Source organism: Oncorhynchus keta, chromosome 28 (assembly GCF_023373465.1).
Source record: "Oncorhynchus keta strain PuntledgeMale-10-30-2019 chromosome 28, Oket_V2, whole genome shotgun sequence".
NCBI classification, from domain to species: Eukaryota; Metazoa; Chordata; class Actinopteri; order Salmoniformes; family Salmonidae; genus Oncorhynchus; species Oncorhynchus keta.
The window spans coordinates 41,475,304-41,497,386 of record NC_068448.1 but is presented as its reverse complement, the minus strand read 5'-3'; the positions used below and the strand labels follow the sequence as shown (position 1 = coordinate 41,497,386).

The 22,083-nt window shown below is 43.0% G+C and overlaps 1 protein-coding gene across 4 annotated transcripts in view; it reads right to left on the bottom strand.

The window, feature by feature from the left end:
• LOC118361373 (bromodomain adjacent to zinc finger domain protein 2A-like) overlaps positions 1-16,757 on the bottom strand; it is a 41,241-nt gene extending 24,484 nt beyond the window's left edge. The window contains exons 1-4 of one of the 4 annotated variants that reach the window (XM_035741247.2): positions 15,874-16,757; positions 13,786-13,915; positions 12,588-13,469; positions 180-2,369 (exon numbers count right to left, since the gene is read on the bottom strand). In XM_035741247.2, coding sequence (XP_035597140.1) covers positions 180-2,369; positions 12,588-13,469; positions 13,786-13,915 — 3,202 coding nt within the window. In that variant the 5' untranslated portion in view covers positions 15,874-16,757. Of the gene's footprint in view, positions 1-179; positions 2,370-12,587; positions 13,470-13,785; positions 13,916-14,763; positions 15,765-15,873 lie in introns of those variants that run through there. The other 3 variants (XM_035741250.2, XM_035741249.2, XM_035741246.2) reach the window with 3 other exon arrangements.
• Positions 16,758-22,083: the final 5,326 nt, after the last annotated feature.

Below are 22,083 nucleotides of genomic sequence, written 5' to 3'. Positions count from 1 at the left end.
AACTTGATTCAGATTTGTGCCACAAATGCCAAAACGTTTGGATTGCTTTCATACCTTATCCATAGACAGCTTACAGAGTAAGGAAACCAATGTGTCATTTTGTAATTTGGGTGAAATAACCCTTTAAGCTAATTAAATACAAACACGGGTTGTCATATCAATTATGGCAAGGATCTTACCTTTGTAGGCTGGGGGTGGTTTGGCAGGGCCATTTGAGCTTGACCGGGAGACGTCATTCTGGGAGGATTCAACACAGGAGTCCTCCATCTGAGAGGTGTTGTTCAGAGAGGAATCCAGCATGGACACCCCGGTGCTCAGGCAGCTGTCAATGGTCTCCTCTGCCTGGGAAGAGTCCTCTGTTTGGGTATCATCCAGCGTCAAGTCCCTGGAATCCTCCACAGAGGATAAGCTGCTATCTATTGTAGTGTCAGCAACATGTGATATTTCATCCTCACGAGAGGGGTGATCTATGCGAGAGCTGTCATCCAATTGAGAGGTGACATCCAATCGAGAGCAGTCTTCATCCATGCGAGAGGTATCATCAAACCGAGAGGTTTCACCATCTACATGGAAGCTGTCATCCAATCGAGACGTGTCATCCATTCGAGAGTTAGCGCCAAGTCTAGAAGTGTCACCAAACTGAGATGTGTCGTTGAGTGACGAGTCGTTACAAGAGTCATCCTCTTCAGTAAAGCTGGTTCTCTCCATCCTGGTGCTGTCGAGGCACGTGGACACCTGCGACGACTCGTCCGCAGACTCCTCAAACGCTGACTCGTCCGTCTCACAGGTGTCATCCAGACCTCTTCTCTCCAGGGGAGAATATGAGTGTCTCAGGGGGGCGGTGTCCATTCTCTCCGCACGCATTTTGTCGCCAAAGGAGTTCTCTTGGTCCTTGGGAGGCGGAGGAGTCCCAGGAATATCTGTGAGGGGTTTGTGTGAGTGTTTTTCAGATTGACAAGTAAGAGACTTGGTGGCATCCATCTTTGATGGTGTTCTAACTGGGTCGACTTTAGGCTGTGGAGAACTCGCCTCTGTAGAACCACCTGGAAAACTAGAGGGTTCCTTCTTGTTGCCCATGGCCTTCTTATTCCCCATGTCTCGCTCCTTTGGCTCAGCGGAAAACATGCATTTAGGGACTTGTGGAGGAGCAGGAATGGATAGGGAAGGCGCAGAGACAGCAGGAGGGGTTGAGGGGACCATATGAAGAGCAGTCATCACTGCACGAGGCACAAACACCAAGGCAGGAGGCTCAGACGTTGAAGAAACTCCGGGGGCTTGAACTTTAGGGCCTTGAACTGTTAAAGGAGGCATAGATACCTCCTTTGGAGACGAGGACAATGCAGACGCAGACTCTGTGGAGGGAGCAGAAACTTCTGGGGGAGGAGTAGACACAGATCGAGGAGGTGAGGACACTGATATAGAAGGTGCACTGACTGCCCAAGGAGGACTGGGCACTGCTGAGGAATTTTGCCTTACTGCCACCAAGGTAGTAGACACCGCTGGGGGGGACACAGAAACCCTGGGGGGAGGTGCAACTGCAGATATTGATGGAGTCCAAAACTTTTCTCGAGGAGCTGCAGATAAAGTTGTGGGAGAGGAAGTCAAAGGCGGTGGTCTGGGTCCTTGAACCATCTGCTGAAGTGCAGAAATGGGCGCAGACATGGAGCGCGAGGGAGCACCCACCATAGTAGGAGTAGAGACCATCGCAGGAGGGGCAGATGTCATGGGAGCAGTCTGATGTGCCACAGACACTGGGGGAGGAGCACTGACTGGATGGGGAGCAGACACAGCTGGAGGTATAGAGGATTTGTCCAGGAAAAGAGGTGGTGCAGGTGGCTTGGGAAGAGTTACAGACACTGACGAGGGTGGAGATGCCACTGATGGAGGTGTGGACAAAGACACCGGAGAAGGTCTCGTGCTCATCAGAGGAGGCGAAGACAGCCCGGGAGGAGGTCCAAGCACAGGGAGAGAAGGAGAAGAGGACATGGGAGCCGCTGAGTTTCGGGGAGGCGCAGGACTAACAGAGAAGGATGAACCGACAGGAGGTCCTAATGTACCCATTGGAGGAGTAGACATTGCAGGAGGTGCAGAGAGCCTAGAATGGGTGGAAGGCGCAGACACAGCCGGAGGATGGGACGACATCGAGTGTGGAGGCGCAGGTGGCGCAGACTCCCTCGCTGAGGTTGCCATTTCATGGTGCTGGGCCATTGGCTGCTCAGAGCGCTGGCAGTAGTCAATGGTAGGCCCCATCGGGGGTCCAGGGGGCTTGGGATGGTAGCTGTCGCTTTTAGGCAGCAGCTGGGTGACAGACGCCCTCTCCATCCCATTATAGCCTTTATCCACATCCTTAAACACTTCACTCATCCGCCCTAAGGAACAGGAACACAAACAACAGTGAGACCATTAGAAACGACAGAAAGACAACACAGTAGCCACAAGGTAACTCTCTAAGAGGGAATCTGGAGAGCAGATGGCGCTTTTAAAAAACTCCTTGGGGACAATCTGCTGCATGCCAGCGTGCCACCTCAGTAAGACAGCAAAGGCGGCAATATAAATAGTGGCTGTATCATTGCAAGGGGAGAGGAGTTTTTTTATTATGCATTGTGGTGCACATTAGATTTGAGGTATGCAACACCCTACGGGTGGCGGTGGAGAATAAGGATGTGTAGGTGAGATATACAATTTTGGATGACAGTACATTTGACACTCATCTCCTCCGCTCCTTACTGCATGTGCTGCCATAGAAATAAAATGAATAGAACGGGTGTCACCCACTCAAGTTAACGATGGCATAATGGGTGGAAGTCGGAAGTTTACATACACCATAGCCAAATACTCAAACATAACGATGATCATTATGGCCAAAGAGTTCCTATTTTTGTTTCATCGGACCAGAGGACATTTCTCCAAAAACTACGATCTTCGTCCCCATGTGCAGTTGCAAGCCGTAGTCTGGCTTTTTTATGGCGGTTTTGGAGCAGTGGCTTCTTCCATGCTGAGCGGCCATGATGTCAAGCAAAGGTAGGCCTTGAAATACATCCAACAAGTATACCTCAAATTGACTCAAATGATGTCAATTAGCCTATCAAAAGATTCTACAGCCATGACTTTCTGGAATTTTCCAAGCTGTTTGAAGGCAGTCAACTTAGTGCATGTAAACTTCTGACCCACTGGAATTGTGATAGTGAATTTTAAGTGAATTTTAAGTGAAATAATCGGTTTATAAACAATTGTTGGAAAAATTACTGATGGTATACACAAAGTAGATGTCCTAACCAACTTGCCGAAACTATAGCTTAACAAGAAATTTGTGGCGGTTGTAAAACGAGTTTTAATGACTCCAACCTAAGTTTATGTAAACTTCTGACTTCAACTGTAGATGTTTTTTTTGCATTGGATATATTTACCATATTATACAGAGACATAAACCTTTTACATTATCATAAGTAGACATAATTGCAAATGATTAAATCCTTCCGTACAGAAAAAAAAAACTGTTTAGTTACGAATTTAACTTTAATTAAATGAATTGACTCTTCACATGGGATGATTTCACTGAACAACACAAGGGAATATTGAATGATCACCAATGATCCATCACATCTCCCAAAAACATTTAACATGATAGTCTGGAAACTAAAGCTTTGGTTGTGTTCCTCTCAGGCTTCCATGTCTTCTTCCTAGACCTCCTCTATGTCGGCGGCAGGTAGCCTAGTGGTTAGAGCGTTGGGCCAGTAACTGAAAGGTTGCTAGATCGAATCCCTGAGCTGACAAGGTAAAAATATGTTGTTCTGCCCCTGAACAAGGCAGCTAACCCACTGTTCCTAGGCTGTCATTGTAAATAAGAATGTATTCATAACTGACTTGCCTAGTTAAATAAAAGTTAAACATGTCCACCTCTTGAACATCAGACTCTAGGCCTCATCTTCACTGTCACTTTCCAACCTTGTTGAGGATGGCTTGTTGTCAGGCTCAAATTTGCTCAGATGGCCACCAATTCTTCGACCCTTGTATTGATCAGCCTGTTGCGTGCTTTGGTGTGTGTGTTCCCAAACACAGACAATTTGTGCTCTGAGGCAGCTGATGTTGGTGGGATTTGGAGGATAATGGAGGCAACAGGGGAAAGAGCCTCAGATCCACAAAGTCCCTTCCACTGAGTGGTTGATGAGATATGTTGGCACGACTGCCATATTGCATCTCCATCCCAAAGCCCTTGCCTGGAAGTGTACTTCGCCAGACTACCAAGAACCTTGCCCTCATCCAGGCCAAGGTGGCAAGACACGGTATTGATGACACCATAGGAGTTGTTGATCTCTGCACCAGACAGGATGCTCTTGCCAGCATACTTGGGGTCCAACATGCAAGCTGTGGCGTGTATGGGCTTCAGGCAGAAGTCTTCACGCTTTTTGATGTAGTTCAGAACTCCAGCATCCTCTGCTTGTAACAGTGAAGTGGGCAGAACAGTACGGATTTCTTCTCTTACATCTGCAAGCAGCCCAGCAATGGCATTGTCTCCTTTGTGGGTTGCTGTTTAGGTTTCAGGAGATTCAGGCTGTTTGACAGTCTCCCCAAAATACATCATCCCGGAGGAAGGAATCTGTCCAAGAAATATGGCCATTTCACAGTCTGCCCCTTCAGGAGACTGGACAATACCACCCCAAAGCCCCATCAAGCGGATCCTCCTGGATGATGTATTTTGGGAGAGAGTGGTAAGCAGCCTGAATCTCCTGAAACCTATAGCAGCAACCATTGCACGGATTGAGGGAGACAATGCCATCCTGTCTGATGTTCAGACTCTTCTTCTCACTTGCTTGGTGAGGTAGATTTCTGCTATAACAAGTTGACCCTTGACATATCTAACCATTTCCTTGGCTCTCTTGTAGAGCGTATCCATTGTTTTCAGTGCCATGATGTCCTTGAAGAGCAAATTCAATGCATGAGCAACACAGCCAATGGGTGTGATGTGAGGGCAGGACTCCTCCACTTTAGACCAAGCAGCCTTCATATTCGCAGCATTGTCTGTCACCAGTGCAAATACCTTCTGTGGTCCAAGGTCATTGATGACTGCCTTCAGCTCATCTGCAATGTAGAGACCGGTGTGTCTGTTGTCCCTTGTGTCTGTGCACTTGTAGAATACGGGTTGAGGGGTGGAGATTATGTAGTTAATTATTCCTTGCCCACAAACATTCAAGCACCCATCAGAGATGATTGCAATAGTCTGCTATCTCTATGATTTGCTTGACCTTCACTTGAACTCTGCATCCAGCAAATGAGTAGATAAAGCATGTCTGGTTGGAGGGGTGTATGCTGGACGAAGAACATTCAGAAATCTCTTCCAATGCACATTGCCTGTGACCATCAGAGGTGAACCAGTTGCATACACAGCTTGAGCAAGACATTCATCAGCATTTCTCTGACTACGTTCCTCCATTGAGCCAACAAAAAAATCTGATTCCAGGAGGACCATGAGCTGTTGCTATCGATAAGGTGTCTGATTCATCATTTTCACCTCGAATAGAAGGAGAGCGACTTTTGTCAGAGGTTGCTTGTTGTGAGAGCTGAGGCAACTAAATGCACTTGGCCTGATGATTCTGCATCTTTGTTACATTCTTCACATGATTTGACACAATATTTGCAAATGTACACAGCTTTTCCTTCTACATTAGCTGCAATGAAATCAGATAGGAAAATGCCACGGGCACTATAACTTTTCTTGATGAATTTAAGCAAAATTCTCAACATTCACCAGCTTAAGTTCCCATCCAAAATTTCAGGAAAAGTACCATAAAGTTTTTGACAATCTGCAACCCTAGCTAAGACAACAACCTCTCCCTCAATGTGAGCAAGACAAAAGAGCTGATCGTGGACTACAGTAAAAGGTATGCTGAACAGGCCCTGTGCTTCCCATCTAGGTTTCTTCCTAGGTTCCTGCCTTTCTAGGGAGCCACCATGCTTCTACATCTACATTGCTTTCTGTTTGGAGTTTTAGGCTGGGTTTCTGTATAGCGCTTTGTGACATGCGCTGATGTTAAAAGAGCTTCATAAATACATTTGATTGATTGATTAACATCTACGGGGCTGAAGTGGAGCAGGTTGAGAGCTTAAAGTTCCTTGGTGTCCAAATCACCAAGACAGTTGTGAAGAAGGCACGACAACACCTTTTCACCCTCAGGAGACTGAAAAGATTTGGCCTGGGTCCCTAGATCCTCAAAAAGTTTGACAGCTGCACCATAGAGAGCATCCTGACTGTTTGTGACACCTCCTGGTATGGCACCTGCTCGGCATCTGACCGTAAGGCTCTACAGAGAGTAATGCATACGGCCCAGTACATGGGGCCAAGCCTCCTGACATCCAGGACCTATAAACTAGGCGGTGTCACAGGAAGGCCCACATTTTTTTTGAAGACTCCATTCACTCAAGCCAGACTATTCGTTCTACTACAGTATACAGTATTCTACTACAGTATACAGTATATACTATTCGTTCTACTGCGGTACCGCAGCGCCAAGTCTAGGACCAAAAGGCTCCTTAACAGCTTCTACCCCCAAGCCATAAGACTGCTGAACAAGTAATCAAAATGGCAACAAAGACTATTTAAATTGAACCCCCCCCTTGTTTTTACACTGCTGCTACTCGCTGTTTATTATCTATATATAGTCACTTAACAAATTACAGACTAACCTGCACCACATTACATTGCCTCGGTATCAGTACCCCCTGTATATAACCTCGGTATTGTTATGTCATTTTCCTTGCAGACCCTTTACTCAGTACTTTGTTGAAGAACCTTGGGCAGCAATTGCAGCCTCGAGTCTTCATTGGTATGACGCTACATGCATGGCACACCTGTATTTGGGGAGTTTCTCCCATTCTTCTCTCCAGATCCTCTCAAGTTCTGTCAAGTTGGATTGGGAGCGTCGCTACACAGCTATTTTCAGCTCTCTCCAGAGTTAGGGCTCTGGCTAGGCCACTCAAGGATATTCAGAGACTTGTCCCGAAGCCATTCCTGCATTGTCTTCGCTGTATGCTTCGGGTCATTGTCCTGTTGGAAGGTAAACCTTCGCCCCAAATCAAATCAAACTTTATTTGCCAGACGCGCCGAATACAACAAGTGTAGACTTTATCGTGAAATGCTTACTCCAAGAAGAAGAAAATATGTACCAAGTAGGCTAAATTAAAGTAATAATAAAAAGTAACACAATAAGAATAACGAGGCTATACTTTATTTTATTTAACTATGCAAGTCAGTTTAGAACAAATTCTTATTTACAATGACGCCCTAGGAACAGTGGGTTTAGATGCCTTTTTGCAAATTGCAAGTGGGCTTGCATGTGCTTTTTACAGAGGAGTGGCTTCCATTTGGCCACTACTATAAAGGCCTGATGGGAGTGATGCAGAGATGGTTGTCCTTCTCCAAGGTTTCCCCTCTCCACAGAGTAACTCTGGAGCTCTGTCAGAGTGAGCATCAGGTTCTTGGTCACCTCCCTGACCAAGGCCGTTATCCCCCGATTGCTCAGTTTGGCCGGGCAGCCAGCTCTAGGACGAATCTTGGTGGATCCAAACTACGTCCATTTAAAAGAATGCCCAAAGTAAACTGCCTGTTATTCTTGAGCAAAAGCTAGAATATGCATATAATTAGTAGATTTGGATAGAAAACACTCAAGTTTCCAAAACTGTTAAAATAATGTCCTGAGTATAACAGAACTCATATGGCAGGTGAAAACGTGAGAAAAATCCAACCAGGAAGTGGGAAATCTGAGGTTTGTAGTTTTTCAAGTGATTGCCTATCCAATATTCATTGCACTTCCTAAGGCTTCCACTAGATGTCAACAGTCTTTAGAAAGTTGTTTCAGGCTTCTATTGTAAAAGGGGAGAGAATAAGCGCTGTTTCAACAATTGGTCAGGTTGAAAGCCTTTAGTTTAGTTTAGTTTAGTCTCGCACGCAGCCGTGAGCAAGAGCTCCGTTCCCTTTCCAATGACAAAGGAATTGTACGGTTGGAATATAATTTAAGAATTATGATAAAAAGATCCTAAAGATTGATTATATACATCGTTTGACATGTTTCTACAAACTGTAATGGAACTTTGACTTTTCGTCTGGACTTAAGTGCCCGCGGTTTGTGCATTTGGATTAGTGAACTAAACGCGCGAACAAATGGAGGTATTTGGACATAAATTATGGACTTTATTGAACAAAACTAACATTTATTGTGGAACTGGGATTCCTGGGAGTGCATTCCGATGAAGATCATCAAAGGTAAGTGAATATTTATAACGCTATTTCTGACTTTTGTTGACTCGAACATGGCGGGTATCTGTATGGCTTGTTTTGGTGGTTGAGCGCTGTTCTCAGATTATCGCATGGTGTGCTTTCGGCGTTAAGCTTTTTTGAAATCTGACACAACGGTTGCATTAAGGAGTAGTTTATCTCTAAGGAAAAAAGAAACTGTTTCCAAAGCGTTTATACATACAGTCAAGAAGAACTATTGGATATCAGAGCGACGTCAACTTACCAGCACTACGACCAGGAATACGACTTTCCCCGAAGCGGATCTTTTGTCTGAACCACCCAGGGCATTTGAACTGATTCCAGAGGCTGACCCAAAAAAATGTCGCCGCAGAAGAGGAAGACTGAGCGGTCTTCTGGTCAGACTTCGGCGGCCCGCACACCACCCACCGCTTCCGAGTATATTACTCGCTAATGTCCAGTCTCTAGATTACAAGGTAATTAGGACAGGGGTTGCTTTCCAGAGCAACATCAGCGATTGTAACATACTCTGATTTACAGAAACATGGCTCTCTCGGGATATGCTTTTGGAGTTGATACAGTCACCGTGTCACGCCAACAGAAATAAACATGTCTCTGGGAAGAAGAAGGGCGGGGGTGTATGTTTCATGATTAACGACTCATGGTGCAATTCCAATAGCATACAGGAACTCAAGTCCCTTGGTTCACCTGACCTAGAATTCCTCACAATGAAATGCCGACCGCATTATCTCCCAAGAGAATTCTTGTTGGTTATTGTCATAGCCGTGTATATCCCCCCGCAAGCCGATACCACGACAGCCCTTAGGGAACTTCACATCTCCACTTCGCTGATCCTCAACACTGGGGCCCCACAAGGGTGCGTGCTCAGCCCCCTCCTGTACTCCCTGTCGACCCATGACTGCGTGGCCATGCACACCTCCAACTCAATCATCAAGTTTGCAGACGTCACATCAGTAGTGGGCTTGGTTACAAACAATGACCAGACAGCCATATAGGGAGGAGGTGAGGGCCCTCGGAGTGTGGTGTCACGAAAACAACCTCTCACTCAACATCAACAAAACAAAGGAGATGATTGTGGACTTCAGGAAACAGCAGAGGGAGCACCCCCCTATCCACATCGATGGGACAGTAGTGGAGAGGGCAGTAAGTTAAGTTCCTCGGCGTACACATCACGGACAAACTGAATTCGTCCACCCACACAGACAGCGTCGTGAAGGAGGCTGAAGAAATTCGGCTTGTCACCAAAAGCACTCAACTTCTACAACCGTAAGGCTCTCCAGAGGGTAGTGAGGTCTGCACAACGCATCACCGGGGGCAAACTACCTGCCATCCAGGACACCGGTTCCGACTTAGAATATCTGGAAAACTTCCAGACTCACATTAAGCAACTCCAATGCAAAATTAAATCTGGAATCGGCTTCCTATTTTGCAACAAAGCATCCTTCACTCATGCTGCCAAACATACTAGAGGTCGACCAATTATGATTTTTCAACGCCGATACAGATTTTTGGAGGACCAAAAAAAGCCGATACTGATTAGTCGGCCGATTTTTATATATATATATATATTTGTAATAATGACAATTACAACAATACTGAATGAACACTTTAATTTTAACTTAATATAATACATCAATAAAATCAATTTAGTCACAAATAAATAATGAAACATGTTCAATTTGGTTTAAATAATGCAAAAACACAGTGTAAAAGAGCAGAAGTGCAATATGTGCCATGTAAAAAAGCTAACGTTTAAGTTCCTTGCTCGGAACATGAGAACATATGTGGTGGTTCCTTTTAACACAGAGTCCTCAATATTGCCCGTTTTAGGTTGTAGTTATTATAGGACTATTTCACTCTATACCATTTGTATTTCATATACCTTTGACTATTAATGTTCTTATAGGCACTATAGTATTGCCAGCCTAGTCTCTGGAGTTGATAGGCTTGAAGTTATAAACAGCACTTTGCTTCAAGCATTGCGATTAGCTGCTGGCAAACGCAGGAAAGTGCTGTTTGAATGAATGCTTACGAGCCTGCTGCTGCCTACCACCGCTCAGTCAGACTGCTCTATCAAATATCAAATCATAGACTTAATAATACAATAAACAAACAGAAATACAAGCCACTGGTTTCGCTACACTCGCATTTAACATCTGCTAACCATGTGTATGTGACAAATAAAATTTGATTTGATTTGATTTGATTAATATGGTCAGATCCGGAAACTATCCTTTCGAAAACAAAGTGTAGTTCGCAACGAGCCAGGCGGCCCAAACTGCTGCATATACCCGGACTCTGCACGCAAAAGAAGTGACCATTTCCTTAGTTAATATTGCCTGCTAACATGAATTTCTTGCAGGTTAAAAAATATATACTTGTGTATTGATTTTAAGAAATGCATTGATGTTTATGGTTAGGTACATTGGTGCTACGACTGTGCTTTTTTCGCGAATGCACTTTTGTTAAATCAGCACCCGTTTGGCGAAGTAGGCTGTGTCGGCATCCAAAAATGCCAATTACTGATTGTTATGAAAACTTGAAATCGACCCCAATTAAATCGGCCATGCCGATTTATCGGTCAACCTCTAAAACATATCTTTGTAAAACTGACTATCCTCCTGACTATCATCCGATCCGTGACTTTGGCGATGTCATTTACAAAATAGCCTCCAATACTCTACTCAGCAAATTGGAGGCAGTCTATCACAGTGCCATCTGTTTTGTCACCAAAGCCCCATATACTACCCACCACTGCAACCTGTATGTTCGTTCCTTGGCTGGCCTTCGCTTCACATTCATCGCCAAACCCACTGGCTCCAGGTCATCTAAGTCTTTACTAGGTAAAGCCCCACCTTATCTCAGCTCACTGGTCACCATAGGAGTATCCACCCGTAGCACGTGCTCCAGCAGGTATATTTCACTGGTCACCGCCCAAAGCCAATTCCTCCTTTGGTCGCCTTTCCTTCCAGTTCTCTGCTGCCAATGACTGGAACATTTTGCAAAATTCACTGAAGCTGGAGACTCATATCTCCCTCACTAACTTTAAGCACCAGCTGTCAGAGCAGCTCACAGATCACTGCACCTGTACATAGCTCATCTGTAAATAGCGCATCCAACTACCTCATCCCAACTGTTATTTTTTCTTCTCCTTTGCACCCCAGTATCTCTACCTGCACATTCATCTACTGCACATCTATCACTCCAGTGTTAGTTGCTAAATTGTAATTATATTGCCACCATGGAAAATATATTGCCTTATCTCCCTTATCTTACCTAATTTGCACACGCTGCATATAGACTTTCTATTCTGTCATTGACTGGATGTTTGTATATTCAATGTGTAATTCTGTTGTTTGTGTCGCACATCTTTGCTTTATGTTGGCCAGGTCGCAGTTGTAAACAAGAACTTGTTCTCAACTAGCCTACCTGGTTAAATAAAGGTGAAATAAAAAAAATTAAATGCTGTGCAGCCTGTTTGTTAATTTTTTTTAGCATTTATTTAAGAGGATCAAAATGGAAATAAGTTTAACTTTGTGTAATCCCCAATAATTTTACATTATTCTTTTAATTTGACCTTTATTTAACTAGGCAAGTCAGTTAAGAACAAATTCTTATTTACAATGACGGCCTACCCCCGGCCAAACCCTCCCCTAACCCGGACGACCCGTTGCCCCCCCTATGGGACTCCCGATCACGGACGTTTGTGACACAGCCTGGGAACGAACCAGGGTATGTAGTGACGCCTCTCTAGACCACTGTGTCACTCAGGAGGCCAATGTATTGTCTAATTGTGTTTTAAAAATTGTCAAATAAATAGAACATGTGTTTTCCGTGTGTTTTTTTCCTTCACAGACCATGAAATGAGGATTGCTTCCGAGATATTTAGATGCATTATTCATTTTTGTGTATGGTTTCCTAGAAACAAGGAGCGGTTCAACTTACCCCACTCTCCTCTAAATGAAAATGTGCTTAGTTAACTTATGAAGTGGAAAAGTAGACGCATTGAGAAAACACTGAAATATATGTTCAGTTCTGTCATGGAAACAGTGTTTTAATTAAATCTGCTTAGCAAATTAAATTACTGACAGCTGAGACACTGATTAGGCCTAATTGAATGTAATTGAGTCATCGTTTGGAAAGAAAAATCGCTTTGAAATAGGTATTTCGAACTCCAGTGATATATGGTGCCGTTTCCACAGACACTGGCTCTAGTGACCATATGAAAATGAAACAGATACTTACTTCCGTAGTGCCATAAAAAAAGGGACGAGGTTACTCTGAAAACTTGCTACCTGTGTAAATATTTGAATCTTACCTTGCATGACAGCAGGCATCCCCACAGTACCTCCATGGGGACTCCTCTCCCTGGTCTGGCTCTGGGGCGATCCACTATCCGCCATTGTCGAGGGTGACATCATTGGGACAGAGGACACCCCCAGGGGGAGAGGGCTGCCAGTGCCTCCCCGGCCAATGTGGTGGTGCTGTGGGCTGCCCCGTGGAGGGGTGAAATTTTGGGAGGTAGGGGGCATCATCTGAGCCTGGGACTGAGATTGGGATGGGGGCTGGGGTTGTGGAGCAGGAAGAGATGGGTGCTGGGGCTGGTAGTAGGGAATCCCATTGGGTACCATGCTGTAGTGCTGAGGTTGCTGCTGGTGGTGTGGGTGGTGGTGCGGGTGAAGGTGCTGCTGTGTCTGTTGGTGAGGGGATGACTGTGGAGGCTGCTGCTGGTGATGCTGTGAGGGCGCAATCCCAGGGTGCACCTGGCTCTGGTAGGACCCGTACACACCTTGTGAGTTATACCCCATTGCCATGGCTGTGCTGCTCTGCTGTTGCCCCGGGTTACCCCTGTTCCAGTACTGGCCCCCTGTAAGAGTCACGTTTGGTGGGGCAGCCACGGGTGGCTGACGAGACCCAGGCATGCCCCCGTTCAGTTGGTACTGTCCATGACCCTGGAAGTGGTGCTGGCTCTGCTGCTGCATCCCCCCAGGTGGAGGCTGCTTCTGGTGCATGCCATGCCCAGGAGACGAGCCCATGGCTGGGCTGTACTGTGGCTGTCCTCCCCACATGTAGTCGTAGCCCATGCTACTCTGGTGGTGGTTGCTCATGTGGGGGTATGAGGCTGTTGGAAGTTGGGAGCCAGGCACACTAGGCCCAATTACAGTAGTGACGCCATTCACATTCATTTCGCCATTCATATCTGCAAAGGTGGTCAGGGGTGAATCAGATTATTAATTGGTCAGTGTGTTCAAATCACACAGCATCCACAGGTCTTGCATCCCGTAATCATAAAATGTCCAGTGAATTTAAGGTGAGGTTACATCAATTTGTTGTGGTATGATCAAGATATTGATTGCTTTTGCACTGAACACCTGGTCTAGAGTTACATACAATATTTTGCTCATTATAAGGGTCACGAGACTAGGGCAGAGAGAGATGAAATATAAATCAGTTATTGATATAGAAATAGTGAGGCAGAAAGTAACCACAGCAAATGTGGTTAGAGGGGTACTCACTCTTCCCCTGTGGAGGGAAACTCATGGAGGACCTGTTAGAATAGAGAGAATCCCCTGAGGAGAGTTTCAGTCCTGAGTTAGAAGACACGGAGGAGTGGCTGCCATAGTTGAAATGGTTGTTTGACTCCATCTGAGAAAGACAAGTAGCACAGACCACAAGTCATGAAGAGAAACAAAGAAACCAGAAAAAAAAATATTTTACCTGCATATCAATTTTTTTTTTTTTTTTTTTAATCACACAGATTCCATGCAGCTGTCTCATAAATAGGCTATTCTTGCAAGCAGAATACACACGCAATGGATGGTTTTCATAAATAAAATGTGTGTAGTATAAAATAAATAGAAATGTGTATGTTATTTTAAAAACAAAGTAGCTAGCTAGATCCATACACTAATATTACTTGGTTAGAACTGCAGGCGTTGGCAAGCCTGAGATGGACTACTATGGATGACACGGTGTGGAATTAATTATCAAACATTGCCCTCCCATAGCACCCTAAAAATGTCGCAGTTAGAGCAGCGAAGGGGATGCCCTGGCCAACAAAATAATGGACAATGAACGCCACGGATTGATCCACCGTAGCTAAAGCATAACGGATCCGTTTTGATAACGGGAAAACAACAATATTTTGGTCTGAGAAATATGTTTTCAAGATAACCACAAGTTGAAAAAAGGTATGTCGTAGATTACAAGTACATATTGTATGAAACGTCAAACCATTCGTAAACCCAAATGTTTAACTGCGTTTTTCAACATCCATCCCACGATAAACAGTAACATTTAGCACGAAGAGCTCACTAACGCTAGTAGCTAGCTGAAAACATTGGCGTTCTATACTACCGTAGCTCACTGCAACCGACATGCTTGGGCCATATCACAAATGTGGGTAATGCAATAACCAAAACAGCAGTTAGTCATTTATTAGTTACTTTCGAATGGCATAAAAATGTAATTCGATTGTACATCATTCTGCTTACCATCTCACACTGGCTAGGCTAACTGCCACACGTGACCATGCGCTCGCGGATATCACCCCCTTGGATGGACCTGAATTTCTCTCATTCACAGATCAACTAGCTACCGAGATTCTGTGTAGCTAGCTAAATGTTCGTCGACGTAAATCGAAATGTAGCCCTCTGATTAATTTTTTTTATCAACATTTGTTTCTCACTATGGCTATGTTTAATTTAAAAAAACTATTGTTGTACATTTATTTCATGATAACATTAGCTACTTTGACGTCCAGTTGAAGTTGATTCATGTAAATGTTCGCTTGTTAGCTTAGCTAGGTCAATATAGCTAAACCATCTAGCTACAGTGGCTAACGTTATCCAGTTGCTTATCAAAACGGTCAACAACGAAAACAAAAAAGGGCTTAACAGGGCTTGTAAATGTTAGTGAAATTCAATAACAAAATTGCTCGAGCAGTTGCATTAAGCACGTTTTGGTATTGTCGATATATTGACTAGCTAACGTTTGTTCATGTGTATACACCAGTATCTACATATTTTCAAATTAACTTTAATTCAAAACTCGCTAGTAGATAAGTGGCTAAAGCTCATTAAATAACGTCATTTCCAACCAGCGAGATAGGCCTATCTGGTTAGCAACACCGGGCGCAGTTAACATCTGATTTCATGTCCTTCTCTGCAACAAAAACAATCCTCCAAGGATGAGGTGAGATATAGCTAGCTAGTTACATTTAATGCAATCGGGTTTACATTCTAGAATTTGCTGGTTGTTTCAACAATCGACACCGTATAAGATACCGCTAAATTCAAGGTTATTTACAATAAATCAGCAACTGAAGTTACACCGTAGTGTAAAACTAGTTAGCTAATAACAGTCACAGCGGGTAGCTAGCTACATTAGCTAATAAAACTTATGGAGAATCGAAACATAGTAGGTCGTCTTGGAGTCTCATTCTTGTTTGCGTTACTGAACATTTTGGATGCTATTTTGTTAGCAAGGTAATAAACTCATTGTTTTTGCTGTAACGTTAACGTTAGTTGCCTTAGAAATTGTGAGACAGCATTATCCTCACAAACAAAAGTTTTCGCCATAAAATGTAATTAAAACTGCCTAACCTTGTAATCCTTGGATTTCAAAGTCAGCGGTGCCTTTGATCCTCCGATTGAACAAATATGGTTCGAGACGGTACAGGCGATGTAAATAATAAACAGGTTTTCGCTAACCTTTGGGTTTCAAATTAGCAAACATGGCTGGTGTTTGAGCGCAGCCATGATTACAGAAGAGAAAGAAATCGAGCCGCAAGAGGAAGTGAATGGAGGGTACACAGCCTGGTGAGCTCTGGGTCCTACCGCCGAACTATCATAAAATTACACTTGTCATCTGATGTATTTTGGTTACACACAAAAATGAAGGTATGGATCAATACAATGTAATTAAAAGTATGTATGAATTTGAGTATAAACACAAATGAGTATGGGAAACCGAGTTAGATAAGTATATTTGGTATAATACTAGACACAGAGTATACACATAACCTACTGGTACTGAAAATAGTTATCACAGTGTTATTTCAGATTACAAATGTATTTGGCCTGTCATCTCACACATTTCCCCACATTTCACTGTCATCAGGAACCATATTGAGCATTTTCCAAGCTAAAAGTGCATGACCTGAAACGTTCAGCTACATGCAAAACACATTTCAGCAGCACTCAAACCATCTACATTTTAAGTTTTTTGTCTGGAGAAACATGTTACTCCTACAACTGGATTGAAGCTTCCTTTGCATGAAATTAAGGGGTGGACCGCTGTGACATGTTCATTTTACCCTCATTCAGATCCATGTGGATTTTATGTTTTTATTGTCTAGTGCTCATCTGCTTCAAAATATATTGTCCTCTGGGAGAAATAAAGTTGAAACTTGACTGTCTCGAGTATAGACATCATGAGATTAGTTTGTGACATTTTTTTTATAAAGATAGCCCATTACAAAGTAGGGATGTGGTCTCTCACACCATATGGTTCTTGTGTTGAAGGCCTGCAAATTCAGTGTAGTGCATATGTGTGCTGCTCTGCTACTTTTAATATACTTATACACTGCCACAATTTTAACCTATTAATTTCCTGTTACATTGTTATAAAGTCTAACATTTCATGGTAAATGATTCTGTTAAAGGATTACTTAGGGATTTTGGCAATGAAGCCCATTATCTACTTCACCAGGATCAGATGAACTCATGAATAAAAAAATGTATGTATCTTCGTGCAGTTTGAAGGAAGTTGCTAACGAGAGTTAGTGCAATTGCTAACTAGCATTAGCACAATGCCCAGAGGTCTATGGTATAAGCTAGCATGCTAGTAGATGCCATAGACATCAATGGTTGCACTAACGCTAGTTAGCATTGGCTCACGAAAGTACCTCTAACTTCCTTCATACTGGATGCAGAGACATAATGGTATCCATGAGTTCATCTGACTATTGGGAAGTAGATACAGGGCTTCATTATTGCCAAAATCCCGAAGCAAACCCCTTTTAATTAAATTCATGTTTTAATTTTGCAATATTGTGGTATAGGCTACTACATCACCTATAATGAATTAGGCAAATTTCCAGAATAAGAACATAGATTATATTAAAGGAATAGGACAACCTACATTCTAGGCTTTCATGAATTTATTTTAGTGCAATAAAATTCATGGTAACATAACTGCGTGTAGGTGTTTCTATTAATTTCATATGACATTTGTTGAACCCTGCACCTGTCTAATTCTTGGAAGTGTGTTCTACAGTGGCCTACATTTGAACAGACACACACACTTTATCATTGTGCAAAACATCATTGAACTTTTATAAAGACTATCCAATCCTGCAGCAAAAACCTGCTCTGTAGGACACACGTTACACCACATAATATACAGTGCATTTGGAAATTATTCAGACCACTTGACATTTTCCACATTTTGTTATGTTACAGCCTTATTCTAAAATTGATTAAATAAAAAATGTTCCTCATCAATCTACACACAATACCCCAAAATGACAAAGTGAAAACAAGTTTAGATTGTTTTTGCAAATGTATAAAAAATAAAACAGAAATACCTAAGTATTCAGACCCTTTGCTGTGAGACTCGAAATTGAGCTCAGGTGTATCCTATTTCCATTTATCATCCTTCATATTTCTACAACTTAATTGAAGTCCATCTGTGGTAAATTCAATTGATTGGACATGATTTGGAAAGGCACACACCTGTCTATATAAGGTCCCACAGTTGACAGTGCATTTTAGAGCAAACACCAAGCCATGAGGTAGAAGGAATTGTTCTTATAGCTCCGTGACAGGATTGTGTTGAGGCACAGATCTGGAGAAGGGTACCAAAACATTTCTGCAGTATCGAACGTCCTCAAGAACACATTGGCCACCATCAATCTTAAATAGAAGAATTTTGGAACCACCAAGACTCTTCCTAGAGCTGGCCAAACTGTGAAATCGGGGGAGAAGGGCCTTGGTCAGGGAGGTCGCAAAGAACCCAATGGTCACTCTGACAGAGTTCCTCTACGGAGATGGGAGTACCTTCCAGAAGGACAACCATCTCTGCAGCACTTCACCAATCAGGCCTGTACGGTAGAGTGGCCAGATGGAAGCCACTCCTCAGTAAAGGCACATGACAGCCCGCTTGTAATTTGCAAAAAGGGACCTGAAGGACTCTCAGACCATTTGAAACAAGATTCCCTGGTCGGATGAAACAAAGATATTGAACTCTTTGGCCTGAATTCCACGCGTTATGTCTGGATGAAACCTGACCCATCCCTACGGTGAAGCATGGTGGTGGCAGCAGCATGCTCTGGGGATGTTTTCCAGTGGCAGGGACTGGGAGATTAATCAGGATTGAGGAAAATATGAACTTTGCAAAGCACAGAGAGATCCTTGATGAAAACCTGCACCAGAGCGCTCAGGAACTCAGACTGGGGCGAAGGTTCACCTTCCAACAGGACAATGATCCTAAGCACACAGACAATGCCGTAGTGGCTTCGGGGCAAGTCTGAATGTCCTTGAGTCGCCCAGCCAGAGCTGGGCTTGAACCCGATCTAACATCTCTGTATAGACCTGAAAACAGCTGTGCAGCGATGCTCCTCATCCAACCTGACAGAACTTGAGAGGATCTGCAGAGAAGAATGGGAGAAACTCCCCAAATACAGGTGTCCCAAGCTTGTAGTGTCATACCCAAGAAGACTCAAGGCTGTTATCGCTGCCAAATATGATTCAACAAAGTACTGAGTAAAGGGCCTGAAATCATATGAAAATGTGATATTTCATTTTTAATTACCTTTGCAGAAATTTCAAATAACCTGTTTTGATTTTGTCATTATGGGTTATTGTGTGTAGATTGAGGGATAATAAAAAATATAAACAAATTAGAACTAGGCTGTAATGTAACAATGTGGAAAAAGTCAAGGGGTCTGAATACTTTCCAAATGCACTGTATTTAATCTTCAGTTTTGCCAGAGTTTCATTTCACAAAATGGGCACATTCAAGAAAAGCATAAAACAAATACCATACATACATACATTACTCATCTCATATGTATATACTGTACTCTATACCATCTACTGCATCTTGCCTATGCCGTTCTGTACCATCACTCATTCATATATATTTATGTACATATTGTTCATCCCTTTACACTTGTGTGTATAAGGTAGCTGCTGTTAGGTTAGGTTAAATTGTTAGGTTAGATTACTCGTTGGTTATTACTGCATTGTTGGAACTAGAAACACAAGCATTTCGCTACACTCGCATTAACATCTGCTAACCATGTCTATGTGACAAATAAAATTTGATTTGATAATATTGTTTACTCAAAAGAAACAGATTTTTAATCGATAACTATTGCTTTCTCATTAAGCCATTTCACATTATCCCCTTTATTGTTGAACCCTTTTCAACGCACTACCTCCTCTCGTCTCACACTTCCTTATCGTCTTCCACAGCTTTCATGGCATAACTATTTATAATTACTCTCAATACCGAATACAAATAGCGGCTCTAGGACCCGACGGGATGTCTCCCTCGGAATCATTAGAGCGCAACGTGTGTCTGGTCAGAATGCAACAGGAAGTGATGATGAGATAGTATTGAGATGGGAGGTTGTCGTTTAAAGATGCTCTATGCAGAAATCAATCCGCCATTTCCTGGTTGCTAAAATTCTAATAGTTCGCCTAATTTCCGTTAATGTCACAAAACAAGGAAGTATAGTGTAGAGAATCACTGTACCATCTAAACCGCAGTGAAATATATTTTCCATAACCAAAAAAGTATTGTATTTTCAGCTGGTGTACAAAACCGAAAGTAAAAGAAGCTGAAACGGAACTTAAGCAAGGGAGGCATAAAAATAGCTCACGTTGAACACATCAACCGCTTCTTAGGGTGTGTTTGTATATTCACTCTGGAGTGCAAGTGTGCTCTGGGCGTTCGTAAATTCATAGTGCTGTCAGATTGTCCGTTGGTAAATTCAGAGAGTTGTCACATTGTCCATTCGTAAATTCAGTGTCTTTCGCTCTCAGAGCGTTCAGATCACAATCTCGTTTGTCTGAGGAGTAGGGTTGTAGGTTTGATCCGAGCATTCTGACCTCACAACAAGTAGTCAAGCACCCAAGCAAAGTTGGATAGCTAATTCCAGATACAAATGAGAGAACACATCACTATGACCATTTTACTTGCCCTAGCAGAGCTGGTGAGGCTGTTTTCATGTTATCTAGAGCAATGGTGACTAACTGTGCTGCTGGCAACAATTCAATGACGTTTTCTTGCCGACTATTACTGACACCTGTCATATTCAACGGGTGTTGCGTGTTCGCAAATCAAATCACATTTTTATTGGTCACATACACATGGTTAGCAGATGTTAATGAGTGTAGCGAAATGCTTGTGCTTCTAGTTTCAACAGTGCAGTAATATCTAACAAGTAATCTAACAATTCCCCAACAACTACCTAATACACACATATTTAAGGGGGTGAATGAGAATATGAACATATAAGTATATGGATGAGTGGCATAGGCAAGGTGCAATAGATGGTATAAAATACAGTATGTACATATGATATGAGTAATGTAAGATATGTAAGCATTAAAGTGGCATTATTTAAAAGTGACTAGTGATCCATTTATTAAAGTGGCCAGTGATTGGGTCTCAATGTAGGCAGCAGCCTCTCTGAGTTAGTGATTGCTGTTTAGCAGTCTGATGGTGTTGAGATAGAAGCTGTTTTTTAGTCTCTCAGTCCCGGCTTTGATGCACCTGTACTGACCTCGCCTTCTGGATGGTAGCGGTGTGAACAGGCAGTGGCTCAGGTGGTTGTTGTCCTTGATAGGGTTGCCGATTTTGGGGAATATTCAGAGGTGGAAACTTTCTGTGGGAATTAACGGGAATATATGCAAATTAATATCATTTAAATGTAATGTTTTTTGCATTGGATATATTTACCATATTGTATGGAGACAGAAACATAAACCTTTTACCTTATAATAAGTAGACATAATTGCAAATTATTAAATCCGTCCAATAGAAATAAAAACAACAATTTCGTTACGAATTGAACTTTAATTAAATGAGTTGACTCTTCACATATTATGATTTCAAGGAACAACAAAAGGGAATATTGAATGATCCCCAATGATCATCTACCCAAAACTTTTCCAACATACATCTGTAAAATGATAGTCTGGAAACTAAAACTTTGGTTCCTCTCAGGCTTCCATGTCTTCTCCCTAGACCTCTATGTCCACTTCTTGAACATCAGACTCTGAGGCCTCATCTTCACGGTCACTTTCCAACCTTGTTGAGGATGGCTTGTTGTCAGGCTCAAATTTGTCCGGATGGCCACCAATTCTTGTATTGGTCAGCCTGTTGCGTGCTTTGGTGTGTGTGTGTGTTCCCAAACAAGGACCATTTGCGCTCTGAGGCGGCTGATGTTGGTGGGATTTGGAGGATAATGGAGGCAACAGGGGAAAGAGCCTCAGATCCACAAAGTCCCTTCCATCGGGTGGTTGATGAGATATGTTGGCACGACTGCCATATTGCATCTCCATCCCAAAGCCCTTGCTTGGAAGTGTACTTCGTCAGACTGCCAAGAACCTTACCCTCATCCAGGCCAAGGTGGCAAGACACGGTATTGATGACACCATAGGCCTTGTTGATCTCTGCATCAGACAGGATGCTCTTGCCAGCATACTTGGGCTCCAATATGTAAGCTGCAGGGTGTATAGGCTTCAGGCAAAATTCTTCACACTTTTTGATGTATTTCAGAACTGCAGTTTCCTCTGCTT